The sequence below is a fragment of the Arvicanthis niloticus genome, chromosome 21 (assembly GCF_011762505.2).
Source record: "Arvicanthis niloticus isolate mArvNil1 chromosome 21, mArvNil1.pat.X, whole genome shotgun sequence".
Classification (NCBI taxonomy): Eukaryota; Metazoa; Chordata; class Mammalia; order Rodentia; family Muridae; genus Arvicanthis; species Arvicanthis niloticus.
Window position 1 is genome coordinate 4,969,177 of NC_047678.1, and position 23,717 is coordinate 4,992,893.

Sequence of the window (23,717 nt, forward strand, 5' to 3'; positions counted from 1 at the left end):
CCACGTGAAATATGCATCTTTGCAGGAGCTAATAAGGTCGAAGAGATTAATTAGAACTATAATTATCTGATAAGGCGGCCACACTGACTAGCCTGAGTTAGTATAAATTCAAGTGCTTCAACTAAAAGTCCTGAACAAAATAAAGGAGAAAAATGAAGTAAAAACCTTCCAGATCCTGCTTCCACAGCCCGTCTCTCAAATATAAAGTGTCATTCAAATAAAGAATCACAGTGTGTTTTAACGTTTTATTAATAAGAGTTCTGAGTACAAATAAATTTAACTTGACATTTAGAAAAAAACTGATTTGCTCTCTAAGTTCTGTACATTTTAATATCAAATTTTAATACTAAACATCATAATGCCTTTAAGCTTTTAGCTTAATTTTAATAATCCTTTGTTTCATTGGGTTAAGTAGACTTTCAAGTAGAAAAAGGCATAAATATAATGAAAGTAATGAATAAAAATTTTTCTGGAAAAAAAAACAATGTAAAAACCTTAAAATTAGAATACTTTGGTAGAAAACTTATAGCCACAAAAAAAATTAACATTACATAATGCTTTATCAAGAACTGTATCACAAATAACATGTTTACATATATTACAATGATTTGCAATATAGTAAATGCTTATTCACAGAAGACCTAAAATCTTCTTTTGAGAAAAGTTTTAAATATTATTTAGCACTTTGAGGAGAGTTTGTTTCCAAAAAACCGACAAGAACCCAATCCAGGGGGAAGGGGGGCCACAGGCAGTAAAGCTGCGAGTTAGGACTGACCAGGAAAGGTCTTATCAAGTATCAGCAGAAGAACCCAGACACCATGGCAACTCTATCCCCCAATCAGTATGTATGCCCTGCATAAGATGCACGCTATGAACAAATGGATATACTGCTCAGGTTACCCACGTGACATACAGTGTTTCTCCTCAGCTGATCAATTACTGCTCCAACAGACCAGACCAAGTCAACAAATGCCTCTGCAGCTGTCCTGAACTGAGTGGAAGGAAAACCTATGCCTTTCAACAGAAAACTATTGCATCTACTCAGCAATGCAGGAGCCCCAATTCTAAAAACATCTTTGTGAGGTTGCATCAACATCAGTCCTGTAAACCCAAGAGTAGCACACTGATGTCTCCTGAGTTTGAGCACAAGTTCAAATCTTAAAAAATAGGTATTGAAATTTCCAAACATATCACTCTGGAAACATAATTGAGTTGAAAATCATTCTGTGTTGGGCTGGCACTTCTTCTACTGCCTGTATTTGGTAGGGAATCTTCCACCTGGTCACCAGAATACAGAGTGTACAGAAGAGGAGAGGAAGGACAGTGTCCGCTAGCTTCCTGCAGCCACAGAGTCTCCTGTGCTCTCCCGTGATTCACGCAAGTGGTCGGCAAAGCAGCAGTGAGTGACTTCAGGCCTGCAACTGAGGAGTACCAATCACTCCTCAGGAGTAACTGCCCAGTGTACACTTTAGTACCCAGGGATGTCTCCACAAGAAAAGGAAGTCCCAACATTATTGCCATTTCTACTCAAGAGTGGCTTGGCTCTATCACCTCAGACAAGGGCACAGCTCTTAAGTCCCACTGCTGTCTGCCACCTGAGGTCTTTAATCCTTCTGGAGACCCTCAGTTTCCACCTAGCCATCAGTGGGAAAACAACACTTAGGCTCCCTGAGGTTGGATCAAAAATAGAAGGAAAAGAAACAAGGAAGATTCTAGTGAAGCAAAACTTCCCACAGCGCTAGCTCAGTGAGGCCTAGCTGTACACATAGAAAAACTGTAAGCAACAACTCTCCTTTTTGGTTCATTTCAAAACAAAAAAAGCATTCTTAGCAAGTGGCTTTGTTTAATTATGCCACAGTTAGCCACTAAAAATTACTCCCTACTAAGGCTATTTTACCATTGAAAGTTTAAATGTTTATAATAAATACTGTATTAAAATACTTTAATATTTACAATTGAAAAAATATATATACTCTGTGTGCCCCAGTCAGTCATCTGAGGGTGACCTCTTCAATGTCCTCGTCAGCAGAGTCAACGGCTGACTCCAGTCAGTCATCTGAGGGTGACCTCTTCAATGTCCTCGTCAGCAGAGTCAACGGCTGTGACTGTTGGCTTGTTAGCTGTGTGCTTCAGCCGGTGTCTATTTGGATTAAAACTTCTTCCTTCGCTGAGGAAAAGGTTTTCATTTTCATCATCAGGCTCCCGGACTCTGCTGCTTCTGTCCCCAGAGAGGAAATGAAGAGGGTCCAAGTCGTCTCTGCCGGCAGCAGGGAAATGTGAGTCAGTGCTCTTGGAGGAGACAGTGGTGTTGCTGGCCCTGGGGCCAAACAGCTGCTCCATCAGTGTCGCCTTTTTCTCTTTCCTCGAGATGAAGTCTAGATTGTCTTTACTCAGGCTTTCAGAACTGTTGCTCTGGAAATCTAAAAGGCTACTTTTTTGGCTAGGTGGATTCGACTTCCCGGTTTTTCCAAATGAAGGCACATAGCTACCAAATGAAAACTCATCTGGAGGGGCTGGGCTTCGGATGGGTCCTGGACTCCAGCCTTCCCCCCTGGGAGTTAAAAAGCTCATGTCCGGCAAGTGTTGTCCACTAAATGATCTGTCCGAGGACTCAGGGAACGAGTAAGGTCTGGGGCTGTCGGTCTGGAGAGTGCAGCTTGGATCCGAAGTTGGGTAGCAACGGCAAAGGGGCCGGTTGAGGCTCTGAGGATCCTGGAGTTCTTTGTTGATCTCGTTCAGTTTGGCAAGAAGCATTTCTGTCTTTAGTCTTTCTGCCTCATCTTCAAATTTATCAACAGACTGAGTTTGATAATTTTCCACTGGTAACCTTCCAGCTTCCAACGCCAGCTTCTCTGCTCTGCCCCTAGCAGAGATGGCTTGCCTTTCACCTTATCAAGCTCTTCTCTTTCCCACTCTGTATAAAATGAAATTTTAAAAAGGGAATTTTAAAGCAATAAGTATTTTTAAATACGAAAATTCAGCTACCATCTTCTGAAAAAAAATGGCTTTTAAATCTACATTTGACATTCTAAGAAAGGGTGTAATGGACATGCAATATTTTGTTTCTATGCTGACATTCTGGATTAGAAATAATTAATACAAATTGCACTTAAGGGTCCCATGGCACACTTTGGTCTTCAGTGTAGCAGTAGGAAGGTTCTCTATGGAGTACTGTCCAATTCATGATGTGTGACGAGACACACAGAACAATGAGCTTACAAATAAATTCTTGGCTGTCCTGAGAAAGCAACCCTTACATACATCTCAAATAGTAAGTTTATCAACTCAAATCAAGACAAACATCTCGGTTAAATCTCAAATGAAGAGCATTTATTTTTTAAGAGGTAGACACTCATCGAAAATATTAATTTCAATCCAAGAGGCCATGGTGAATGCCTTTAATCCCAGTACTCAGGAAGCAGAGGCAGGCAGATCTCTGTGAGTTCGAGGCCAGCCTGGTCTACAGAATGAATTCCAGGCTATACAGAGAAATGCTGTCCTAAAAAAACACCACCAGCACCAACAAATGTGTGTGTGTGTGTGTGTGTGTGTGTGTGTGTGTACATGCACACACATATATGACTCACAGACTAAAAAACATAAGCAAAAAACACTCCAGAGTAAAAAGAACCCTAGAGGATTAAACGCAATTTATAATCGAGTTCTGAGGGAAGAAAATGCTTCAAGGAACAGTCACATGTTTACCAACAGGATCACAATCTGGACAACAGCCAAGGTAACTGTGTCAGAGAGCTCCTGAATGTGGGAACTGTGCGGAGACTGTAAGAGAATGTCTGTGCTTGGAACAAACACATGCCACGGTCTCAAGGGAACCGCTGTGAGGTGCAGAATTCATTTGTAAGGGTTCAAAGGGTTTTTTGTTTTGTTTTTTTTGTTTGGTTGTCATTGTTTATGGCCATTCTTGGCAGTTTTCTATAAGTTTGAAGTCATTTTTCTAGTGAAAGAATTAAAATATAATTTTAGCACACCATACATTCTGATATCATTCTAATATCAGATCACCCTGTATAGAACATGGGGGGCTGGGGGGGAGCCTAGGGGACCAGGCCACAGTCTTCGGTCATTTTATTCCTTTTTGTTGTTGTTGTTCCCTAAAATCAACCGCCTATAACAATTCTCCATTCTGTGGCTTAATCCATAAAAGCATCTTGCTCGGCCTCTGGCCCACAGTGATACAAACAGCACTTCCCATCCAATGTGCATAGTAACAACTTGAAGCCACAATTGGATCACAAATTTCTGTTCCATGAATTTCAGCTCAAAACAAACAAACTCAACAGATTTCTCTGTATGCAACTTCCATGGAATTAACTGGGATACGGAAGTTAGTCTGGAACCCCTGGTGCCCACACCTCTAGCGCATTCAGTCCATCATGCAAACTGTGTGAACTGCCTCTCCAGACTCACAAGCAATGCTAGTAACGATCTGCCAATTAAAAACAAACAAAAATGAGGGAGACACTCGGGGCCTTGCAGAGCACTGGCTTTTATGGTTCAGCTACGCCATGACTCAGTTTCCAGGCTAATGCAACATAGGGCGCTCTCGGCTCTTTCTCAAGTTTTAGTCACCACAAAGGAAAATTTTTCCTCTTTGATTAAATGTTGTTTCATCTAAATTCACTGAAGTTGATTTATTCATGATTCCCAAGCCCCAGTAGCAACTTGGAGTCTTCATTTCCTTTCTTTTCTAACTCTATCCAGCTGTTCTGACTCCCCATTTTCCACCCTCTGCTGATGCCTCTTCCTGTTCCCTTGCAGCCGCCTGACAGCCCACCCACTGCCCCCACAGACACTTACCACTCTCAGGCTTCCCCGCCTCCTGCTTTGCAGAACATGAGTCCTGATCTTCACTGTACTTTCCTTCTTGTTCCAAAACTGAACTTAGAATCTCTGATCCATGTTCGTTTCGCTCCTGGTATTCCAGGTACTGTTATGTATCCAAATTTATATGGAAGTGGGAGGGGGAACAGACATTAAATTTGGTGGATCATCCATTAAGCATGATCACTAAGTTAGAAATTAAATTGAATCTTCACTTAATAAATTAATGAATCACAAGTTACCATGTTGAGAAAGATGCTTAAAAAAGAAAAGATTATCTTTTAATTTAACTAAAAAAAAAGAGAAAACATAAGCTATATGAGAACCAATCAATGTAATAAAAATAAAGCCAAAAATCTACATAAAACTGTCAAGAGGTAAGCTGTAAAGGTAGCTTGGATTTGTCTATTTTAACAACAAAATCTGATTAATCCAGCTAACTAGAAATGGCCATTACCCAGCTTTGGTAGCCAGCTAAGATGATTGATATTGAATTGCAGAACACAGGCACTGACAGCCACACTGAATCTTTTAAATCTGCATTTTGTTCAAAATCTCTAATTAATAATTAATTATGTAGTATTTAGCTCAAATAATGTTATAAACTGACTTACTAGCCCCCCATGATGGTCAACCTTCATTGTCAGCTTAGAATCAGTTGTCTAGGAGATGCACATCTGAGTGTACCCCAGAGGAACTGAACTGAGGAGGAAGACCCATGCTGAATGTGTAGGGACCTACTCTAATGGCTGGGGACAAAAGGGAAAAAGAAGAGGGCTGGCCGAGTGGCTGCATTCCTCTCTGCTTCCTGACTCACATCCCCTACCATGATGGATGACATTCCCCCAAGTCAGGAGCCACAGTGAACCTATTCTTCTGTGGGCTACATGAGATATTTGGTCACGGAAACAAGAAGGTGACTAGCACACCTCCCCAGAGGACACAGGACTAGTGCGAGGTGGAATGTATGTGCAGAACTTCTGACCACATCCGTGCAGAAGGTTTTCCTGGAATTTGACTCCAGTCACTGTGCTAAACTCACCGAAGAAAGATATTCCGGCCCATCCCATCTGTTTTCATAACACAGGACTGTCTGTGCTGTGAAAGGAAACTCTTCCAGCTCAAAGTCTTCAGCGGTCTGTACTCCTTTTGTACACAGGTCTGTAAAGTCACTCTGGCAGGATACTACCAAGAAAACCATAGAAAAGCTTTCTAACAATATGGATATAAAGTTAATCAGCAACAACCAGCTCACACACTTTGCTCATGAAGGATTAACTACCAATTATGTGATTTGAGGGTAATTATACTACAGATGCTAACAATCTTTTGCAAAGTTAATACTTTAAAAATTCTGTAATTCACAGGAAGATTATACTTTTGTTTAAAAGAAAAAGGTAAAACTGCACAATAATACAAACTATGAAGTGAAGTGAAGTGAAATACTATTGGGGATTTGCTTCAAAATACACCAGGAAATCGAAGGAGGGAGTAAAATGGCCACAGGAGAAAGTGCAATTGTGAGAGGCAGGTGCTTCAAACTTGGGAATAATTATATAATTTTATGTTATCAAAATTCCAATAAGAAGGTTTTTAACCTTTTATTAAAATTAAATTTATTATTTAATATAAAAGCATGCTTTGCAATGCTTCAGCACAGGAATGTATTGAAGCTTTTCAAAGGCTGCATAAACTGTATCTATTTAATTCTACAAATTCTGTTTTTTAATTTACGTGTATAGGTTTGTGTGTCTGTGCCCCATGTATGTCTGAGTGCTCAAAGGGCCCAGAACAGGGTGTCAGATCCTCTGGAGCTTGAGTTTGAGGTCAATGTGAGGCACCTTACAAGAGTGTTCTGAGAGAGCAGCAAGCACTCTTAAGCTCCCAAGCTATCCCCCTGTCCCCTTACACATTAGTTTAATGACCTCTCTTGAACAAAGACAAAAGTTGAAAGAAATGTGATTCCTAGTAAATCTGACTCATAACAAAAGGTCAAAACTGTTCCAAGGACACTTCTTCCTTCCCTTCTTCCCTTCTTCCCTTCCCTTCTTCCCTTCCCTTCCCCTTTTCCCCTTCCCTTCCCTTTAGAACCATTTGTTATTAACAGCAATAATCCTACTATACCATGTTTCTTTGGAATTTCTTTCTCCTTCTTTGGAGAGGATTTGGGCAGGCGATTAGCATAGATGTTTTTTATATCCAATTCTCTCTCCTTCTCCTGAAAACAAACCCAATACAAGGAAGGAAGGTAAAAGTTTGAAATTAAACATCTTCATTGTGTTGACTGACGTTAAAAATGCTTTGTTTCTAAGTGACAGATATTAGAATTTGGTAGATTATATAGTAGTTAATATGAAGGGTGACTATTATTTTAAGGGGAAGAAAGGGGTAAGGAGGTAAAGAAAAGGAGGCAGGAAGGAAGGGGAAAAGAGGGATGCAAATACCACAAGCTCTACTTCCTCCCCCAGGGTTACTAATGCCTATCATCCAGGCTCAGCCACAGAGACAAAGGCAGAGCCTCTCTTAAATATGGATTCTGAGTTACTAATGACTTAAAAGTTGAATCACACTTTTCAACCCAAGAACTCTTCACAATATGGGAATAATGCCTTTTTCTGAGAACTTGGTGATCCAAGAGAAAATTATACAAGATGATGCATACTTCTGCAGACTTCTGAGCAAAATTTCAGCCCATCAATGACCTCTGTCAAATGCAAGCATCTTTAACACAATTAACAAATGTGAATTGTGTTGCCTCTAACCAAAAGAACTTTAAAAGCAAGCCCTGCCAGGGTCATGTGAAGACAAATGCTAGATCATTCAAGAGTGTGACACACATGCTCCTTCCCATGATCCTCTTCTAGAACTCTGTTTTTTCATTTCATTTACATTGTTCTTATTGGCACATACAGTATTTTACTTCGTTATAGAAATCACATTAACAATGCTTTGTTTCTAAGTGATAGATATTAGAATTTGGTAGATTATATAGTAGCCAATATGAAGAGTGACCATTATTGTAAGTACTAGGTTCTCATGGGATTTACATGGCATGGGAAATCATGCAGTCTAAAGGCAGACTCACCTTCAGCTTGTGATGGAGCCTCTGCAGCTCCTTTTGAAGAACTTTATTTTCATCATAAGCCTCAAATGCTCTTTTCCTTTCAGCAAGCAACTGCCGCTGGAAACTGTTTGTGCTCAGCTCCAGGTTTTTTGATAGCTCCTTGTGTAACAACAACAAAACCAATAGTGAAACATGGGACTTGGCAGTGTCAGACGACATCTTGGTAGCGCTGACAAGACTTAAAACCAGGCTAAGCTTCGTGTTCAGGAACATAACTCAACCCAGGAAACAGGCCCACTAACAGTTAGGAAGACACCTAGATTGGTGATCCTTGCTTTTCCTGATGACGGGTAATTGATCCTTACACATCTGCCTGCAACACACAGTCTCTTGTGGAAGCGAAAGACAGAACTGATGGAACAGGAGTTCCCAGAATGCACTGCTGGGCAGAAAATACCAAGGTGGGTAACAGCAAACAACACAGGTGCAGAGCTGCACTGGCCCACCCTCTCAGGAAACTAGCTGTTCCCATGGTCTCTGAACATGCCTCATCAACGTTATAAAGAATTCAGATTAAAATATTTTATCTTCAAATAAGTTGTTACTTGTCTAACATCTAGATGAAAAAAAAAGTCTTATAAACAAAACATAAAACTATGTATAAAAAAGGGAAATAAAAGGCAGTTATAATTTTACTACTGTGCCATCATCATTGCTGATACCTCAGAGGTACAGCCAGGCTTCTCTATGTGCTTTTTCCTCACCACCATTAAAAAAAAAAAAAAAAAAAAAAAGTGCCACAGACTTTAGTGCCACAGTCCTTTGAAATGGATGATCACATTCCATTTGTTAAATCAGCACAATTTATTTAAAGAGATTCTGCTGTCCCAGTTTTTCTATGCTTCTGGTTTTTCCCATGGTGAATATCCTAGTATAAATAACTTAAAACATAAATTAATAATTTCTCCAGGGCAATGTTAAGAGATGAAGTTTCTAGATTCTCACTGAAAGTAAGAACTCCTGTCTTTGAAAGAAAAAAAGTGAATAAAAAGCTATTTGGGGGGAAGCAACTTATCTGGCTTATATCAATACAAAAAATATAAATTTCATATATATTTAAATATATATAATATATATATTCACAAAATTCAATAATAAAAAACCAAACAGCTTAGTTTAAAAAAAATAGTAGAAGAAATATCTGAGCAGGTAATTTATCAAAGAAGACAGAGATATATAGGCACCAAACACAAGGCCCAGAATCATTAGCTGTGAAGAAAATGCTGAGCCAAGCCACAGTGAAGGAATATTACCTGTCAGAATGTCTGAAACTAGGTCGTCTAAGTGACCATGGTTCACAGGGACCAACAGCTTCCAGTATCAATCACTGTGAGTGGGAATGTAGGGTGGGGATTTTCAGGGCAAAAGTAACAGCTCTTGTGGCCCCAGCCAGTTGCCTTGGCTCGGCAACTTTCCTCAATATGTCAATTAAGAAGTTAATGGTGAAAAGCAGAGAAAAACAATTTATTCAGTGTGACTGAAAGAACAGCTGGCCAGGCAGACATCATGGACCTCAGAATGACCTTAAGGAAATGATATTGCCTATATTCCTACGGACAAACTTGGGTTAGTAACAATGATGCATCAGAGAAATGCAAAATTAAGGATGTTCTAACCTGAGCCTGGTGCTGCATGCCTGAAATCTCAGATATGGGAAGGCCGAGGCAGTTGGAGAATGAATTGAAAGCCAGTCTGGGTTACATGGTATGATTCTCTCTCAAAAAAAAAAATCCAAACATAGCAACAAGGACATAGTACTAAGTTAAAATGTTCTATATAAAAAACCTACATAGGTCGGTACTGTATTCGCATCAGACTGGATCTTGTATTACAGGAGGAGGGGTATAATAGAAATTAAGTCAACAGAAAAGACAAACAAACAAACAAACAAAACCATACTGGGTCAGTGGAATAAACAAAATTACTGTATACATGTAAATCACAAAACTGGTATCTATAGGGCCAAGGGGAATGACTTATGTAACTTCCCCTCAGAAAGTCACTCTGTGTTTCCACACATGACACAGAAAGAGCATGGGATCCCGTGACTACATAATACAAACCAAACATTTTAAATGTTTACAATAGGTGAGTTGGTAAACTATTTATCATTCATTGTACATTTGAGATTTGCAACTCTACTTAAGCTTGAAATATTTCTACAGAACAAGTAGCAAGAAAACTGTACCCCTGATTATTTTGAGGCAAATCAGGAAGTCATTAAACCGAAGAGAGGGAACACCACAAGTAAGATGGGATGAGCATGCTCAAGCTGCAAAGGACCCACGGCTCAGCTGGAGCCCAAGTGAAGACAACCAACATTCCAGAGTAGAGACAACATTTTCAAAAAACATGACACACTCAAAGAAAGTCTATTCCAGTAGGAAAGAACATGAACCCTGAAGGAAAGCATCAACACTGAGCAACGGTGACAAGCTCAGAACAGCGGCAAACCTGGAAAATGCCAGCAGTCACCTTAAAATGAGACCACTGTCTGAAGTTGTTCACTCGGGAGTTTGGAACCCTTGCATACCTCAATTTCAGAGACTGCACAGATATGTCCTTGCCTGGGATCAAGGGGCCTTTCTGCAAAGGACAGCAGAAGGAACTGTACCAAACAACAAAACACCTTCGAATTCTGCCTCACAAAGGTCCTGAAGAACTGGTTGTAACCTCACCTCACATATGCACAGGGGATTAACGAGTGGAAAGTACAAGCTGGAGCAAAGAGGAAGAGGTAAATGCACGAGGCCACAGCCAGCATTCTGGGGCAAACGAAGAGACCAGCTGTGCTGAAGATGAGCAGGGGCTTCAGTGAGACACCTGCAGGGCCAGGGCTTGGAGGTTCAACCAGTGCCCATGGCCCTTGCCCAATGCTCTAGAATTTCTTGTCAATCAGGACATAAACTCCACTGACCACAATAGTGATAAACTGCAGGACATGATCAAGAAACCAACCCTGAGAATCCATGTCTAAAAGGGGCTGTAGTACAAACTACAGGCACAGAAAACATGATCACTGAAATTACAGTTTTAAAACGTTCTCTAAATCAAGGGAGAGTAATAGACAACTAAATACAAGAGGCATTTAGCATTCCAAATAGACAAGGCCAGAAAAGAATGTCTTCAAGGCACATTACAGATGAAAGGCAACAAAGGCAGCATTAGACCTCTCTGTAGCAAGCCCAAACACCACAGAAACATGTACCGATGTATCTGAAACCCAAGAGTAAACAACGGCTTATACAACCGCTTATAACTACCAAACAGACCAGAGGTGTTCTTTAACATAAAGGAAGTGCTTTCCAAAGTAAGCACGAAATAAAGCAATCCATAACTACTAAACTAGCATTATAGAATACATTTTACAATATAAATAGATTTTAAAAGTGAGAATAAGGAAGGAATCAAGCATATTTAACTCGGCATTTGGCAAATTTCTACAATAAATAAAGAAGAGAGAAAAGAACAAAACATACACAGACCAACCAACGGGGAGAAAAAAAAAATCCAACAAAGTTACTCTAAAAACAAATGACTCTCAATATTGACCCTGAACCGAAGTAAGAGGTTGTTAACTCTCCAATTAAAAACTTCAGACTAGCTTATGAGGTGACAAACAAAGTCCAACTTCAATGGCAAAAATACACGGAAAGGGAAAGGCTGGAAGGGGATTTATCCAGCACACAGAAGCTGGAAACAAGCAGGAACAGGTGGGGCGATGCGTGATAAATCAGACTGCAGGCCAAAATTAGAGGCGACGAAGGAGAGCATATCCTCAGCAAAAGGAAACATTCATCAACAGATTAGAGTTGTTGGAAACATAAATATACCACACATCCTTGCACTAAGCTCCATAAACAAATTCTACAGATCCAGATAAAACAGTGATGATCTCCTCAGACCAACTCTCACCAGTAAGCATGTTATCACGACAAAGAAAACCTTCAAAGTTAAGATGGACCAGACTTAACAGACATCTGTGGAACATGCACGACAGTGTGAATATACTTTCTCCTCATTGGGTCATGGAACAGTCTCCAAAATGGATCAATTTAAACCATAAAATAAATTTTATCAGTATCTGAAGACTGGAAGACTTTCTTATAAATTAGAAATCATAGAAAACCACAGAAAGAAACAAAGAAAAGGTATACATGCATGAAAATTTCAAAGAATAATTTTAAAACACATACAACGGGGTAAAAAGCAAGCATGCGAACACTGAATGGTCACACAGTCACTGAAGAAATCATCCGGAATGCTCAGAATCAAATGAAAGTAAAAACGTAACTTACCAGGCAGCTCTAGGGGGGTGTTAAGGCGATACAGACCTATATTAAAAGAACCAGAGAGGTCTCAAATAAATAACCTACTGATCTACAGCAAGGTCTTAGAAAAACAAGAGCAAACCAAACCCCAAATTAGAAGATGGGAGGAAATAATGAAGATGAGAATAAAAAATTAGTGAAACAAACTCTAAAGGAATAGTAGCGAGGTAGTCCTGGTGCACACCTTTAATCCCAGCACTTGAGAGGCAGAGGCAGGTGAATCTCTGAGTTCACGGCCAACCTAGTCTACAGAGCGAGTTCCAGGACAGACAGAGCTATACAAAGAAACCCTGTCTTGAAAAACCAAAACAGAAAAGGAAGGAAGGAAGGAAGGAAGGAAGGAAGGAAGGAAGGAAGGAAGGAAGGAAGGAAGGAAGAAAGGAAGGAAGGATCAAACAACACTAAAGGAATCAGTGAAACAAAGTTAGCTGTCTGAAAAGATACATTATCAGCAACATGGAGAAACTCTTAGCCAAAGTGCATAGGAGTGGGGGGAAGGGAGAAGAAAGGGGTGCAAGAGGGAAAGAAGAGGGAGGGAGAACATAATAACCAAATTAATAAAATTAAACATGAAAAGAGGATGTGGTAACAGATACTAATGAAATCCAAAGGATCTTTACTTGATATTTTGGAAACTTTTTCTAGTAAATTGGAAGCGAGAAGAAACAGTTCAATGTCTAGACCCGTAAGACCTTCTGGGACTGAATGAAGATGTACACAACTACATCCCAATAAACACAAGCCAGTGTTGACGGAGTCACTGCTAAGCCCTAGTGGCTTTCCTGTGACAACACACCTGACTAAAGCTTGATTAGCTTTAGTCAGGTGTGTTGGAGGAGGGCTTGATTCACAAGATACCTGCTGCGCACGTGTACTGCAGCCCTATTCCAAACAGTAAGAATCAGCCTAAGTGCTTGTCAAGATATAAAAATATAAAGGAAACAACATGATACACTTGTACCATATACACACATACATCATAGACACTCATACATACCATATACACACATATCATATACATACATACATATACCATTATGCACATACATATATCACATATACACATACCATATACATACATTTACAGATCATATACACATATACATACCATATACACATATACATATCACACATATATATACATACATGCATACCATATACTCACTATATATCATACACACATTATACACACACCATATACACACATACATACCACATATATATACATATATACCATATACATGCATACACATATCATTTACATACATATACACATACCGTGTATACATATACCCATGTACCATCAAGTATTATTTAACTGAGAAGAAAAAAACCCTGTCACTTTCAGAAAATTCAGTGGACGTCATCATGTTAAGCAATAAGCTGAACACAGGAAGACACATAGCACACACTCACTCACACAGAAACAAAAATCCATCATCCTAAAAACACACTAGTGATCACTAGAGATGGATGCAGGAGACAGATGACTATAGCAATCCATGTCATATGCCTATATGGAAATACCAAGTGAGTCCCATTAACATGTACAATTATATGTACTACTAATAATAGATATTAACTTAATGGTGGAAATATAAAACCTGAAGTGAAATGAACAAATATAAATTACTCTGAAAATGGAATACAAGCCAAGTGTTAAATGAAAGGCATAATCAGGAGAAACAGAAAAATCAAATACAAACTTGGAAAGAAGCGTTCAGTCCAGAGGCTTATGAGGGGAAACATGTACTACAGAGTAAAAGGAGGATCCCTTACACATCGTTCTACAGGAGACTTTTATAGTCTTGAGTTCTATAAACTGCACAAGGGCAGCTTAGAATAAAATAAAATTATATGTGAACACTGACATAAACTCTCCAGTGTTAGCATAAAGAACTAAGCAATATGTAAAGCTGCATCAAGCAAAGTAACATTATCCCATGATGTATCTCAATAAATCTAAATGTATCACACTAATGAAACAAGAATGCGTTCATCTTTCCAGTGGGTAAGGTAAAGGCCAGGATCCAAGCGATTGCTACGATGTAGCTTATTACGTAAAACAAAAGCCCATCACCATGTTTCCTGCTATGTATGATTTTCACTCACAGAGAAAGATCCAGGAGGAGGCTTAAAAGTTGAGATCTCTCTGTGGTGTAAGACTATTTCATTTTCAGAGTTTCTTCCTCTTTTTAAAAGGGAACAAGAAAAAAATACATGAAAAATTAAAAGACCAATTCTAAAGATGTGTTTGAAAATACACTGGCTAGGCTGGAGACGATCTGGCTTCAGGAGAGTGCGTCCTGAGGAAGGAAGCCACAGGCACTTCAGTAACATTATCTTCTGTTACAGAATAAGACCAAAGGCAAAAGCAGAAATCAGAGAACAGCGTGAATGTTTCAGATACTCTCTTCTGTTGTGCAGTATTACGTGAGGGGGCAAATGCCTTTAAAATGTCAAGAAATTGAAGAAAAACAACTTAGAAATAGTATCTTTGGCTGGTGCGACGACGGAAACTTTCCACACTGCTTCATAAATTTCAAAATGTCTTTAAAGAAACATTTAATGAAACAAAAAAATTAAACATTTAACTTCTCACAAAGTGAAGTAGGTCAGAATCCTAACTCTCTGAGAGAGACTCGTGGCTCAACAGCTCCACAGCAGACTCAAAGCCACTGACTTCCTTCTGTTTACTCCATCCTCCTTACCAAAGAAGAATATCCTTAAACACACCTGAATGTCACTGGGAATATCATTAGACCATCATTTGTTTAAGTGGGTCTCCTCATGTTATCTTAACCACTATTCAGTGTTCTACAGCTCAGTTCTGAAGACTTCAGCTTTGGGAGGCAAGAGTCGTGGCACCTGACCAGGCTGCCTCATCGGAGGGCCCTGGCAGATGACAAGGCAATTCCAGTGATTAGGAAGCCCTTCCTTACAAATGAGTGGAAATCAGTCTCTGTGACGCTCATCGGGCTAGCACTGCACCACGAACTGCGCCCGAGAAGTGTTTCTCCTCTTCCATGCCACAGTCCTTTGAACAATGAAGTGACATTTTCTCTTAGCCTGATCCGTGCCTTCCTATTTATTTCATTTCTTTTAAAAACATTTTATTACATGTGTGTGTGTGCACATGTGTATGCAGGTACCTGTGCCACAGAGCACATGTGTGGGTCACAGGACGACCTGTGGGAGTCAGTTCTCCCCTTCCACCATCTGGGTCCCTGGGATTGAACTCAGGTCATCAGACTTGGCTGCTATCACCTTTACCTGCTCAGCCAACACAAAGACAGGCTGTTTCAGCATGTCTTACAAGACTGGCTTGTTGTCACTGCTGCTGTTGTTCTTTTAACTTCTTAGCTGTCCTGTTTGCTCTCTCTATGCCAGCTTGTTAATATTTTGTACATGTTGTTATATGTAATCTGAGCAACAAATTAGAGTTAACAATACCACTTACCCCCATCTCTGTATAACTCCTTTTGTTGGCACTTTAAGCAGTAATAATATAGCCTTAGAAACTAAAAATATGTTCTTTATTAGAGCCTGAACTATTCAGCCAGAGGTTCCACAATAGATACAAAGTTAGGTTTTTTTATAAATGAAAAGTTAATATTTAACCTTTATCAAGTTTTATGATCCTATTTGGAGCCAAATTTTGAGCCACAGGGATATAGTCCATTTTCATGTTATCATCTTCAAACTAGCCATCCTCCACATTTCTGCACCTCTCACAAATGCCTCAAGAGACCTCCAGTCACTCATTCTCTCCAGAAACATTAATTCCATTTCAGAAAGCATATCCTGTCAGGGACAGCCCTGCTTATACACTGAAGGCCTAAAATCAGTAATAAGCCTAAGTCAGCCTGCTAACACAAAGTCTTGGGTCTCTGTGAAAAACACTGAAACAGATAGCTATAAGATATTGTAAGCAGGCAGGTTTGGTGGAAATTTACCAGTCTGGATGAGAACAAGTAATCATAGGTCTTGTGGACAGCTATAGACCTTGGGTAGTCTTGGTGGATAGTACCAACTTAGATAAAGACAAGTGAATCATAGGCGGAGTCATAGTGACCTGTCCCCCGAACCTTCACCCAGCTGATACTCTGTTCTGGAAGATACCTGTACTCCCCCTGAACACCTACGCTCCTGCGTCATCCCCTTCTCCACATCCTGCCTCTATGTGCATATAATCCCTGGGTAAAAAAGTTAGATCAGCGGTTTGATCAGCCTATAGACAAGCTGCTGTTCTTTGCGTTTGCCTGTCCCCCATCTTCTCTTTCAGGTGATCTCCCTAGACCCCTGTTCAATGCCCTGCTGGCCAGAACAATATCCAATACTGAGAGCACAAAACCAAATTAGGCTGGTCCCTGACCTTTAGGAATGCAGTCAGTTGAAAGCTAAAGGGGACAAGGCCTAACATGACATACAAAGCAATAAACGTCTCCATGTTCACAGCAGCATTGCCTGCACCAAACATGGCTACAGCCACAGATCTGCCTGTAAAGTCTTCTAACAGTATTTTTCAATTAGTTCATGTCTCTTCAATGAAACAACATGACAAGATGGGGAATGCCTCAGTTTGTACAGAGCCTGCTGTATAAGCCTGAAGGCCTGGCCTTGCCTCCCCAGCATGCAAAGCACACTTGTCAGTGAAGAAGCAATGTTTTCAAGCAGCTGTCATGGTCTGCAGTCAGGAGGTATGGCACTGATACACTGCTAGGGCCTTGCAAGGAAAGACTACTTCCTAGCAGGGACTGACTGGATGCTTACACATTCCACAGACTGGGGAAATCGCACTTCACTGCAAACTTCTTCAGTGTTAAAGCCCCTCTTGTTAAAGAAGGTAAAGCCTCTGTTACTTCTTCAGCTCAAAAATTCTATGTAAATATTAACACAAAACTAAAATAATTGCTCTAGGAAATTAGAAGTTTTTATGGATCCTCCAAACATAACTGCTGAAGTTACTAAACATATATGTATAATTATGTTATATATACATATATACATTTATATTATAAATATATACATATATACTTATTTTATATGTATATATACATATATTTATATATTTATAAATTTATAAATATACATATATAAGTATATATTTAAATATATATGTATATATGTATGTCCTGGCCATTTTTTAGAATTGTTTTAAAGTAAAAATTAGCAGTGACCCCAGTTTTCTTCTTCAAGCACTTCATGTTTTCACCATCAACAGTTTTTCATCTCTGCAACATTTAATAATTGTTATGTAAAGGAATGTTACATGAAGGGACAGCTATGAAGGGATGGCTCAGCAGTCAAACACATCTACTGTTCTCTCAAAGGCCTCGAGTTCAATTCCCAGCACTCACATTGGATAGCTCACAGCTACCTGTGACTCCAGCTCTGTGGGATCTCATGCTCTCCTCTGGAGAGCACCTGCATTTACATATCTATATACCTCCACCCATATAGACACAAAATTAAAAGGAAAATCTTTTGACAGCAACAACAATTTTAGTTAAAGGAAATAAAAGGTTTCCCAACCTAAAAGTATTCGAGGCACATGAAAGGCTTACCCATTATAACCTCAGGGCCAGTAAGATGGCTTAGAAGATACAGGTACTTGTTACCAAGCCTGATGACCTGAATTCAATTTCTAGAGTCCACAGGGGAAAAGGAGAGAACTGAAACCCACAAGTCACCCTCTGACTTCCATGCCATGATATGCAAGCCACTACATAGAGAGACAGAGATGCATATGCATGCATGCATGCTTGCACAAGCACACAAACACAATAAATAGATGACAGAGAGATAGATCGATAAGTAGATGATAGATAGATAGATAGATAGATAGATAGATAGATAGATAGATAGGATGGATGATTGATAGGTGTGATAATAAGAATGAAGTATGATTTAGACCCAGCAGATCCCAGAGCTTGTCGGCACCTTAGGAGCCCTATCTTTTGATTCCTCAGATGTATCAGCTGAAGCCTGGGGATTAAGACAAAAGTCACAAAACAAGAGAGCAAGAACAGAGGTAACCTGTTGACCTGACGTCCATTATTGCTTTAATTCATGTCTTCTGTTAAAATAGCAAAGGAGGAGGCTGGGCAATGGCAGAGCTTCTAGATTTGGGGTTCAGGCAAGCAGAAAAGCTCAGAGAGCAGAGTCTGGCCACTGGAGGGAGGTGCGGCCGGTAGAGGAATGGACCTACCTGGCCAGAGAGAAAAGAGAAGCGATGCTCGACCAGTCCTTGCTTCTCAGGACCATTGACTGAGAAGCAGCACTGTTTAAAAGAGGCACCAATCTACTCAAGGGAAGCCCTGGAGTAAAGGGAAACTGAGTAACAGTCCATTATAGAAAAATCTACCAGATGAAAGTCTATCCAGGCTGTCGTTCCCAGTGATAAATACTGAGCACCAAATAGCAAACTGCTTCCTAACTTTCACCAGCGGCTTAAAGATAGAGAGGCCATCTCAATAGTTTCATCATGCTTTCCTGACAAAGTAACTTATTCTGTGTTAATCTGATGTTAAGAGTTGAATTTTCATACTAAATGCACACCTTACAGCTCCCTGTAGTTCTTTTAAAAAGCAAAACTTATGTACATGTGATTACACCTTATCCTTTCATGAAGGCTGGAAGACAACGTTCTGTTCGGTAACTGTGGACTCCTGTAACGGTTATCACCCCCGATTTTGTTTCAGAACAGACTGTTAGTGACTGCTGAAATTAAACTGCTACTACAGCCCCGGTCAGGACGGCACCCAAAGGCGGGAGAACACCAGCAAAAGCTTTAGAATAATATTAAACAACAGCTAGTTGTTTAGCGTGCGATTTAAATATGCCTCTGCTTTCTAATTGCTGCAAACATCTGTGTGAGGCTGGACTGTCTGCATACTTATCCATCATAATAATATATTGCCACAGACCAAATGCAGAAGCAGATCTGAGGACCCAGCTGTCCTCTACTGAGTCAGACATTAAAGAAATTTACAAATATGTAATACAAATCAATTTCATCCTGAATTATTTCAGGTTCAGAAAAAGTTATTATTAAAAAAAATGTTTTTTTAAAAAAACATTTATTTAGCCAGGTGGTGGTGGCACATGCCGTTAATCTCAGCAAACAGAAGACAGAGCCAGAGGCAAGCAGATCTCTGAGTTTGAGGCCAGCATGTTCTACAGAGTGAGGTCCAGGGCAGTCAGGGCTACACAGAGAAACCTGTCTCAGAAAACAAAACACCAGCAAAAAGATTATTTTTTTAATTTTTATTTTATGTGTCTAAGTGTTTGCCTGTAGATAGGTAAGTGGGTCTCCTATATATCCGGTGCCTGTGGAGGCCAGAACAGGACACTGAAACTGGGGTTACAGGTGGTTGTAGGCTATCCTGTGGGTGCTGGGAACTGAAACGGGGTCCCATGAGAGGCCATGCTCATAACCACTCAGCCAGCACTTATACTGAAAACATGTGATAACGTAATGGAAACATTTATCATTGCTTAAGTAAGTTAAGAAGCACCTTAACTGTTAAGTTGTAATTCCTAATGTGATGTAATTCCTACATCAGTAGACGAACCCATAAACAAAAGCTTGGTTGGAGATGCGTTGCCAATATCATTTAAAGGTTTGAGAACCACTGCATCCTAAAACTAAAGCATGTTTCTCTGCTGGCAATTCAGGTTTTAAGTATTAAAATTTGTATTAATATATTAAAGAACATAAAATAGGATGCTATTTTAAGAAGACTATTCAATAAATTGCTAAGGCCTGCTGTTACATAATACAGTGACTAAAGAAAACCACAAAGAGCTGTGATGCAGGGGGATGACTACAGCCAACACGGTGCTGTGATGCAAAAGGGTGTTCACAGACAACAGTGTTGTTACTCTGAAGGCTAACTATACACAACAATGTGCTGTGCATCTGAAAAAGCTGTTAGAAAGAATTTTGAAAGTTTCCATGTGTTCTGGCTGGTTTTGTGTGTCAACTTGACACAAGCTGGAGTTATCACAGAGAAAGGTGTTCACAGTTGAGGAAATGCCTCCATGATATTCAGCTGTAAGACTTGATTTCTCAGTGATCAAGAGGGAAGGGCCCAGTGCACTGAGGGTGGTGCCATCCCTGGGCTGATGGTCCCGGGGTCTATAAGAAAGCAAGCTGAGCAAGGCAGGGGAAGCAAGCCAGTAACATCCCTCCATGGCCTCTGCATCAGCTCCTGCCTCCAGATTCCTGCCCTGTGTGAGTTCCTGTCCTGACTTCCTTTGGTGATGAACAGCAATGTGGAAGTGTAAGCTGAATAAACCCTTTCCTCCACAACTTGCTTCTTGGTCGTGATGTTTTGTGCAGGAATAGAAACTCTGACTGAGATACCATGCCAAATATAAATAAATAATATATATCTCAAAACATGGTATCCTAATGATGCATTCAATTTTTATGAGTGTATCATGTATTATGTGTTTAATTTAAATGGCATTAATTAGGACAAATTCATGTATAAATTTGAAGTAAAATCCAAAATAAAAGCATATAAAACCTAAAATAAAGGTAAATGGTAATTTTAATAAGGGCTAAACATATGGTCTGATTTAGGTACCAGCTCTTTGTACAGTGTTTAGCATGATTGACTGCATTAAGGGGTTCACTCTAGTATGCCCTGGGCCATTTGCCCAGGAATAAGGCCAACTACTGACAAGTGTGACCTCATAAAACTGAAAAGCTTCTGTATAGTAAAGGAAACATCCACCTGCTGAAGAGAAAGCCCACAGGGCAAGAGAGAATTATTGTTATCTACATATCTGACAGAGGAGTAATATTCAGAATATTTAAAGAAACAAAAAAGAATCAAGAAAACAAAAGCCCCAATTTTAAAACACACTATGGATCTGAACAGAGGGGTCTCAAAAGAAGAAAGAAAAATCTTTTAATTATTCCTACCAATTAGAAAAAATGCAAATTCAAACAACTTTGAGATTTCCACTTACCCCAGTCAGAATGGCTAAGATGGATCAAACAAATTACAATCAAGCCTTTAAAAAACTGGGGGAAGGAAACCTCATTTGTTTCATTGGTGGTGGTTTTGCAAACTGGTCCAATCATTCCGGTACTCAGTGTGGAAAACCCTCAAAAAGCTAAAACGACACCCACTTCGAGGTCCAGCTGTACTCCTTGGCATATGCCCAAAGGGCCCGACCTCTTACTCCACAGGTAATTGTTTGGCTTGGTTCACTGCTGCTCTATTCTCAATAGCTAGGAAACATAAACAACCTGAACGGCCCCCAGCTGATGAATGAATATGTAAGTCTGGTACATATATACTATGGAATATTATTCAGCTGTAAAGAAAAATCATGAAATTTACAAGTAAGCAGATGAAACTAGGAGACATTATTACACTGTATTAGGTACCCTGGACCCAGAAAGACAAATGTGATGGGTTGGTCTGCTGCTGCTTGTATTCTAATGGTAATCTGGGCTCCCAAGACTGGTTGCCCCAGAGACTAGATAGGCGACCCTGTCCCCAGTTAAATAAAAACTCCAAAAGCCAACAGCTGGGCAGAAGAGACATAGGTGGGGTTGAGGTTTCCAGGGCTTGGAGGGAAAAGAAGAACGCTCAGGAGAGAAAAAAAATGGCCATGGGTTAAGAGAGAGGGGAGCGTGGCCCTAAGAGCTGCCCAACTGGAGCTAAGAGCATCCTAGAGGAAACATAGCAAGTAATGATTCAGGGTTATCAGTAGGAAAATAGATTTCTAAGAGCACGGAGGATAGGCAGCTACCCAGCTCTTTCTTGTGCTGCTTAAGGCTTATTAAAAATATAAAGGCTGCCTGTATTTTTTTTATCCGGGAACTCAATAACCGAAAGTGGGGTAGAAGCCCCAGGCCAGGACTTAGAATATTTAATACTACACCCATGTTCTCGCGTATTTGTGGATCCTGGTTCTGAATCGTCAGATGTGAGTCTACAAACTGGGGTCACTGCAGAAACAAGGAACAGAGTAAAGCACTAAGGACCAGAATGGGGAGGAGCTCTAAGGAGCAGGGGAGTGAGACTGGGTGCTGTGGAGGGAGAGGAAGAAGTAGTGACAGGACCTCTCAGGAGGAGAGGTGGGCAATATTGAAGAGTGGGAGAAAGGATTAAGGACACAACGATTTAAAAAAGAACTATATTTACTTAACACATACATGTATACATAAAATTTAAATGAAATTATGCCACTTGGGTGAAAATGTTCCCCCCCAAAGAGCCACAGGCTACATAACCCCAGTGTAAGAGAAGGAAAATCTCCTTTCCAGTCATTTGTCAGGGGAGTCCAAGGGAATCCCCCAAACAATATAAGTATGCTGTTGTCCCTGACTCTCCCAGAACTTGAAGGTCAGACGCTATTGCTGAAGCCACCACATACTTCAGTCACAGGACATGGGGAAATCAAGCTGGAAGTGAACTGGAAGTTTCCTCCCTGGAAACACTTAACTCTCATAGTTTCTCAAGGTGTTATGCAAGTTGCCAAGAAAAGCAATTGAAACTCCTACCCAGCTGTAAAGGCCACAATAATGACCAGCCTGGCAAATGACCCAAGAGTCTAACAGTGACACATCTTGGGACCAAACAATAGTCACCTACCTGGGCTAAGCCTAGCCAGCTCCCTGTGATTGATGAGCTCATGAACCCTAGAGGAGAATCTACCATCACATTCCTAAACCAGGGTAACTTCTAACTGAACACCCATCCTGAGACCCACCGTGAGGTGCAGCTCTAACCCTTCCTCAAAGAACCTTCATTTCTCGCACATGGAGACAGAAATCCACACCTGATCAAAATGCAGACAGCAACAGCAGGGGCAAGCCTTGTCAATAGATACAGCTACACTAAAACCGCTGTATGTAAGACTCAGAGAACACTGTGAAAGAGGAGGCAGAAAGACTTTAAGAGCCAGAAGACCACACCATCCGCTGCAAGATTCTGATTTCTATATGACAGCGAAGCTGCACCCATAAAATATTAAACAATATGGTCTCCTAAACAAGACCCAAACAGTGATACCATCAGGTGACATATCAACACGGATGGGGGAAATTTCATAAGGCACCATCTACTGATGAAGACTACAGGCCACTAAAGCATCTTAGAGTGGAAGAATCAGCCTCCTCCGGGAATGAGCCCCTAACGGGTTATCTAATTCCAAGTCACCCCTAAACACACATACACATGAACAGCATCAAATGGACTCATCGGGTTGTTTTATATGTAATATAACAACAATTAAAGAACTTATGTCGTTGAGAGGGAGTGGAAGGGCACAGGCAGGAAGAGTTGGAGGAAGAGAGTATTGGGCATAAAAGATTACGGTACTCCTGCATGAAAGTCTCAAAAAATAAATATAAAAACTCAAAAATGTCAAAAATGTGGTATGCACTATGG

General features: G+C 40.2%; 1 protein-coding gene across 1 annotated transcript in view; it reads right to left on the reverse strand.

Moving 5' to 3' along the window:
- Window positions 1-231: 231 nt before the first annotated feature.
- Lca5 (lebercilin LCA5) overlaps window positions 232-23,717 on the reverse strand; it is a 41,312-nt gene continuing 17,826 nt past the window's right edge. The window contains 8 exon segments of the mRNA XM_076918029.1: window positions 232-2,625; window positions 2,627-2,688; window positions 2,691-2,862; window positions 2,865-2,914; window positions 4,819-4,948; window positions 5,885-6,027; window positions 6,967-7,060; window positions 7,928-8,065. Coding sequence (XP_076774144.1) covers window positions 2,053-2,625; window positions 2,627-2,688; window positions 2,691-2,862; window positions 2,865-2,914; window positions 4,819-4,948; window positions 5,885-6,027; window positions 6,967-7,060; window positions 7,928-8,065 — 1,362 coding nt within the window. The 3' untranslated portion in view covers window positions 232-2,052.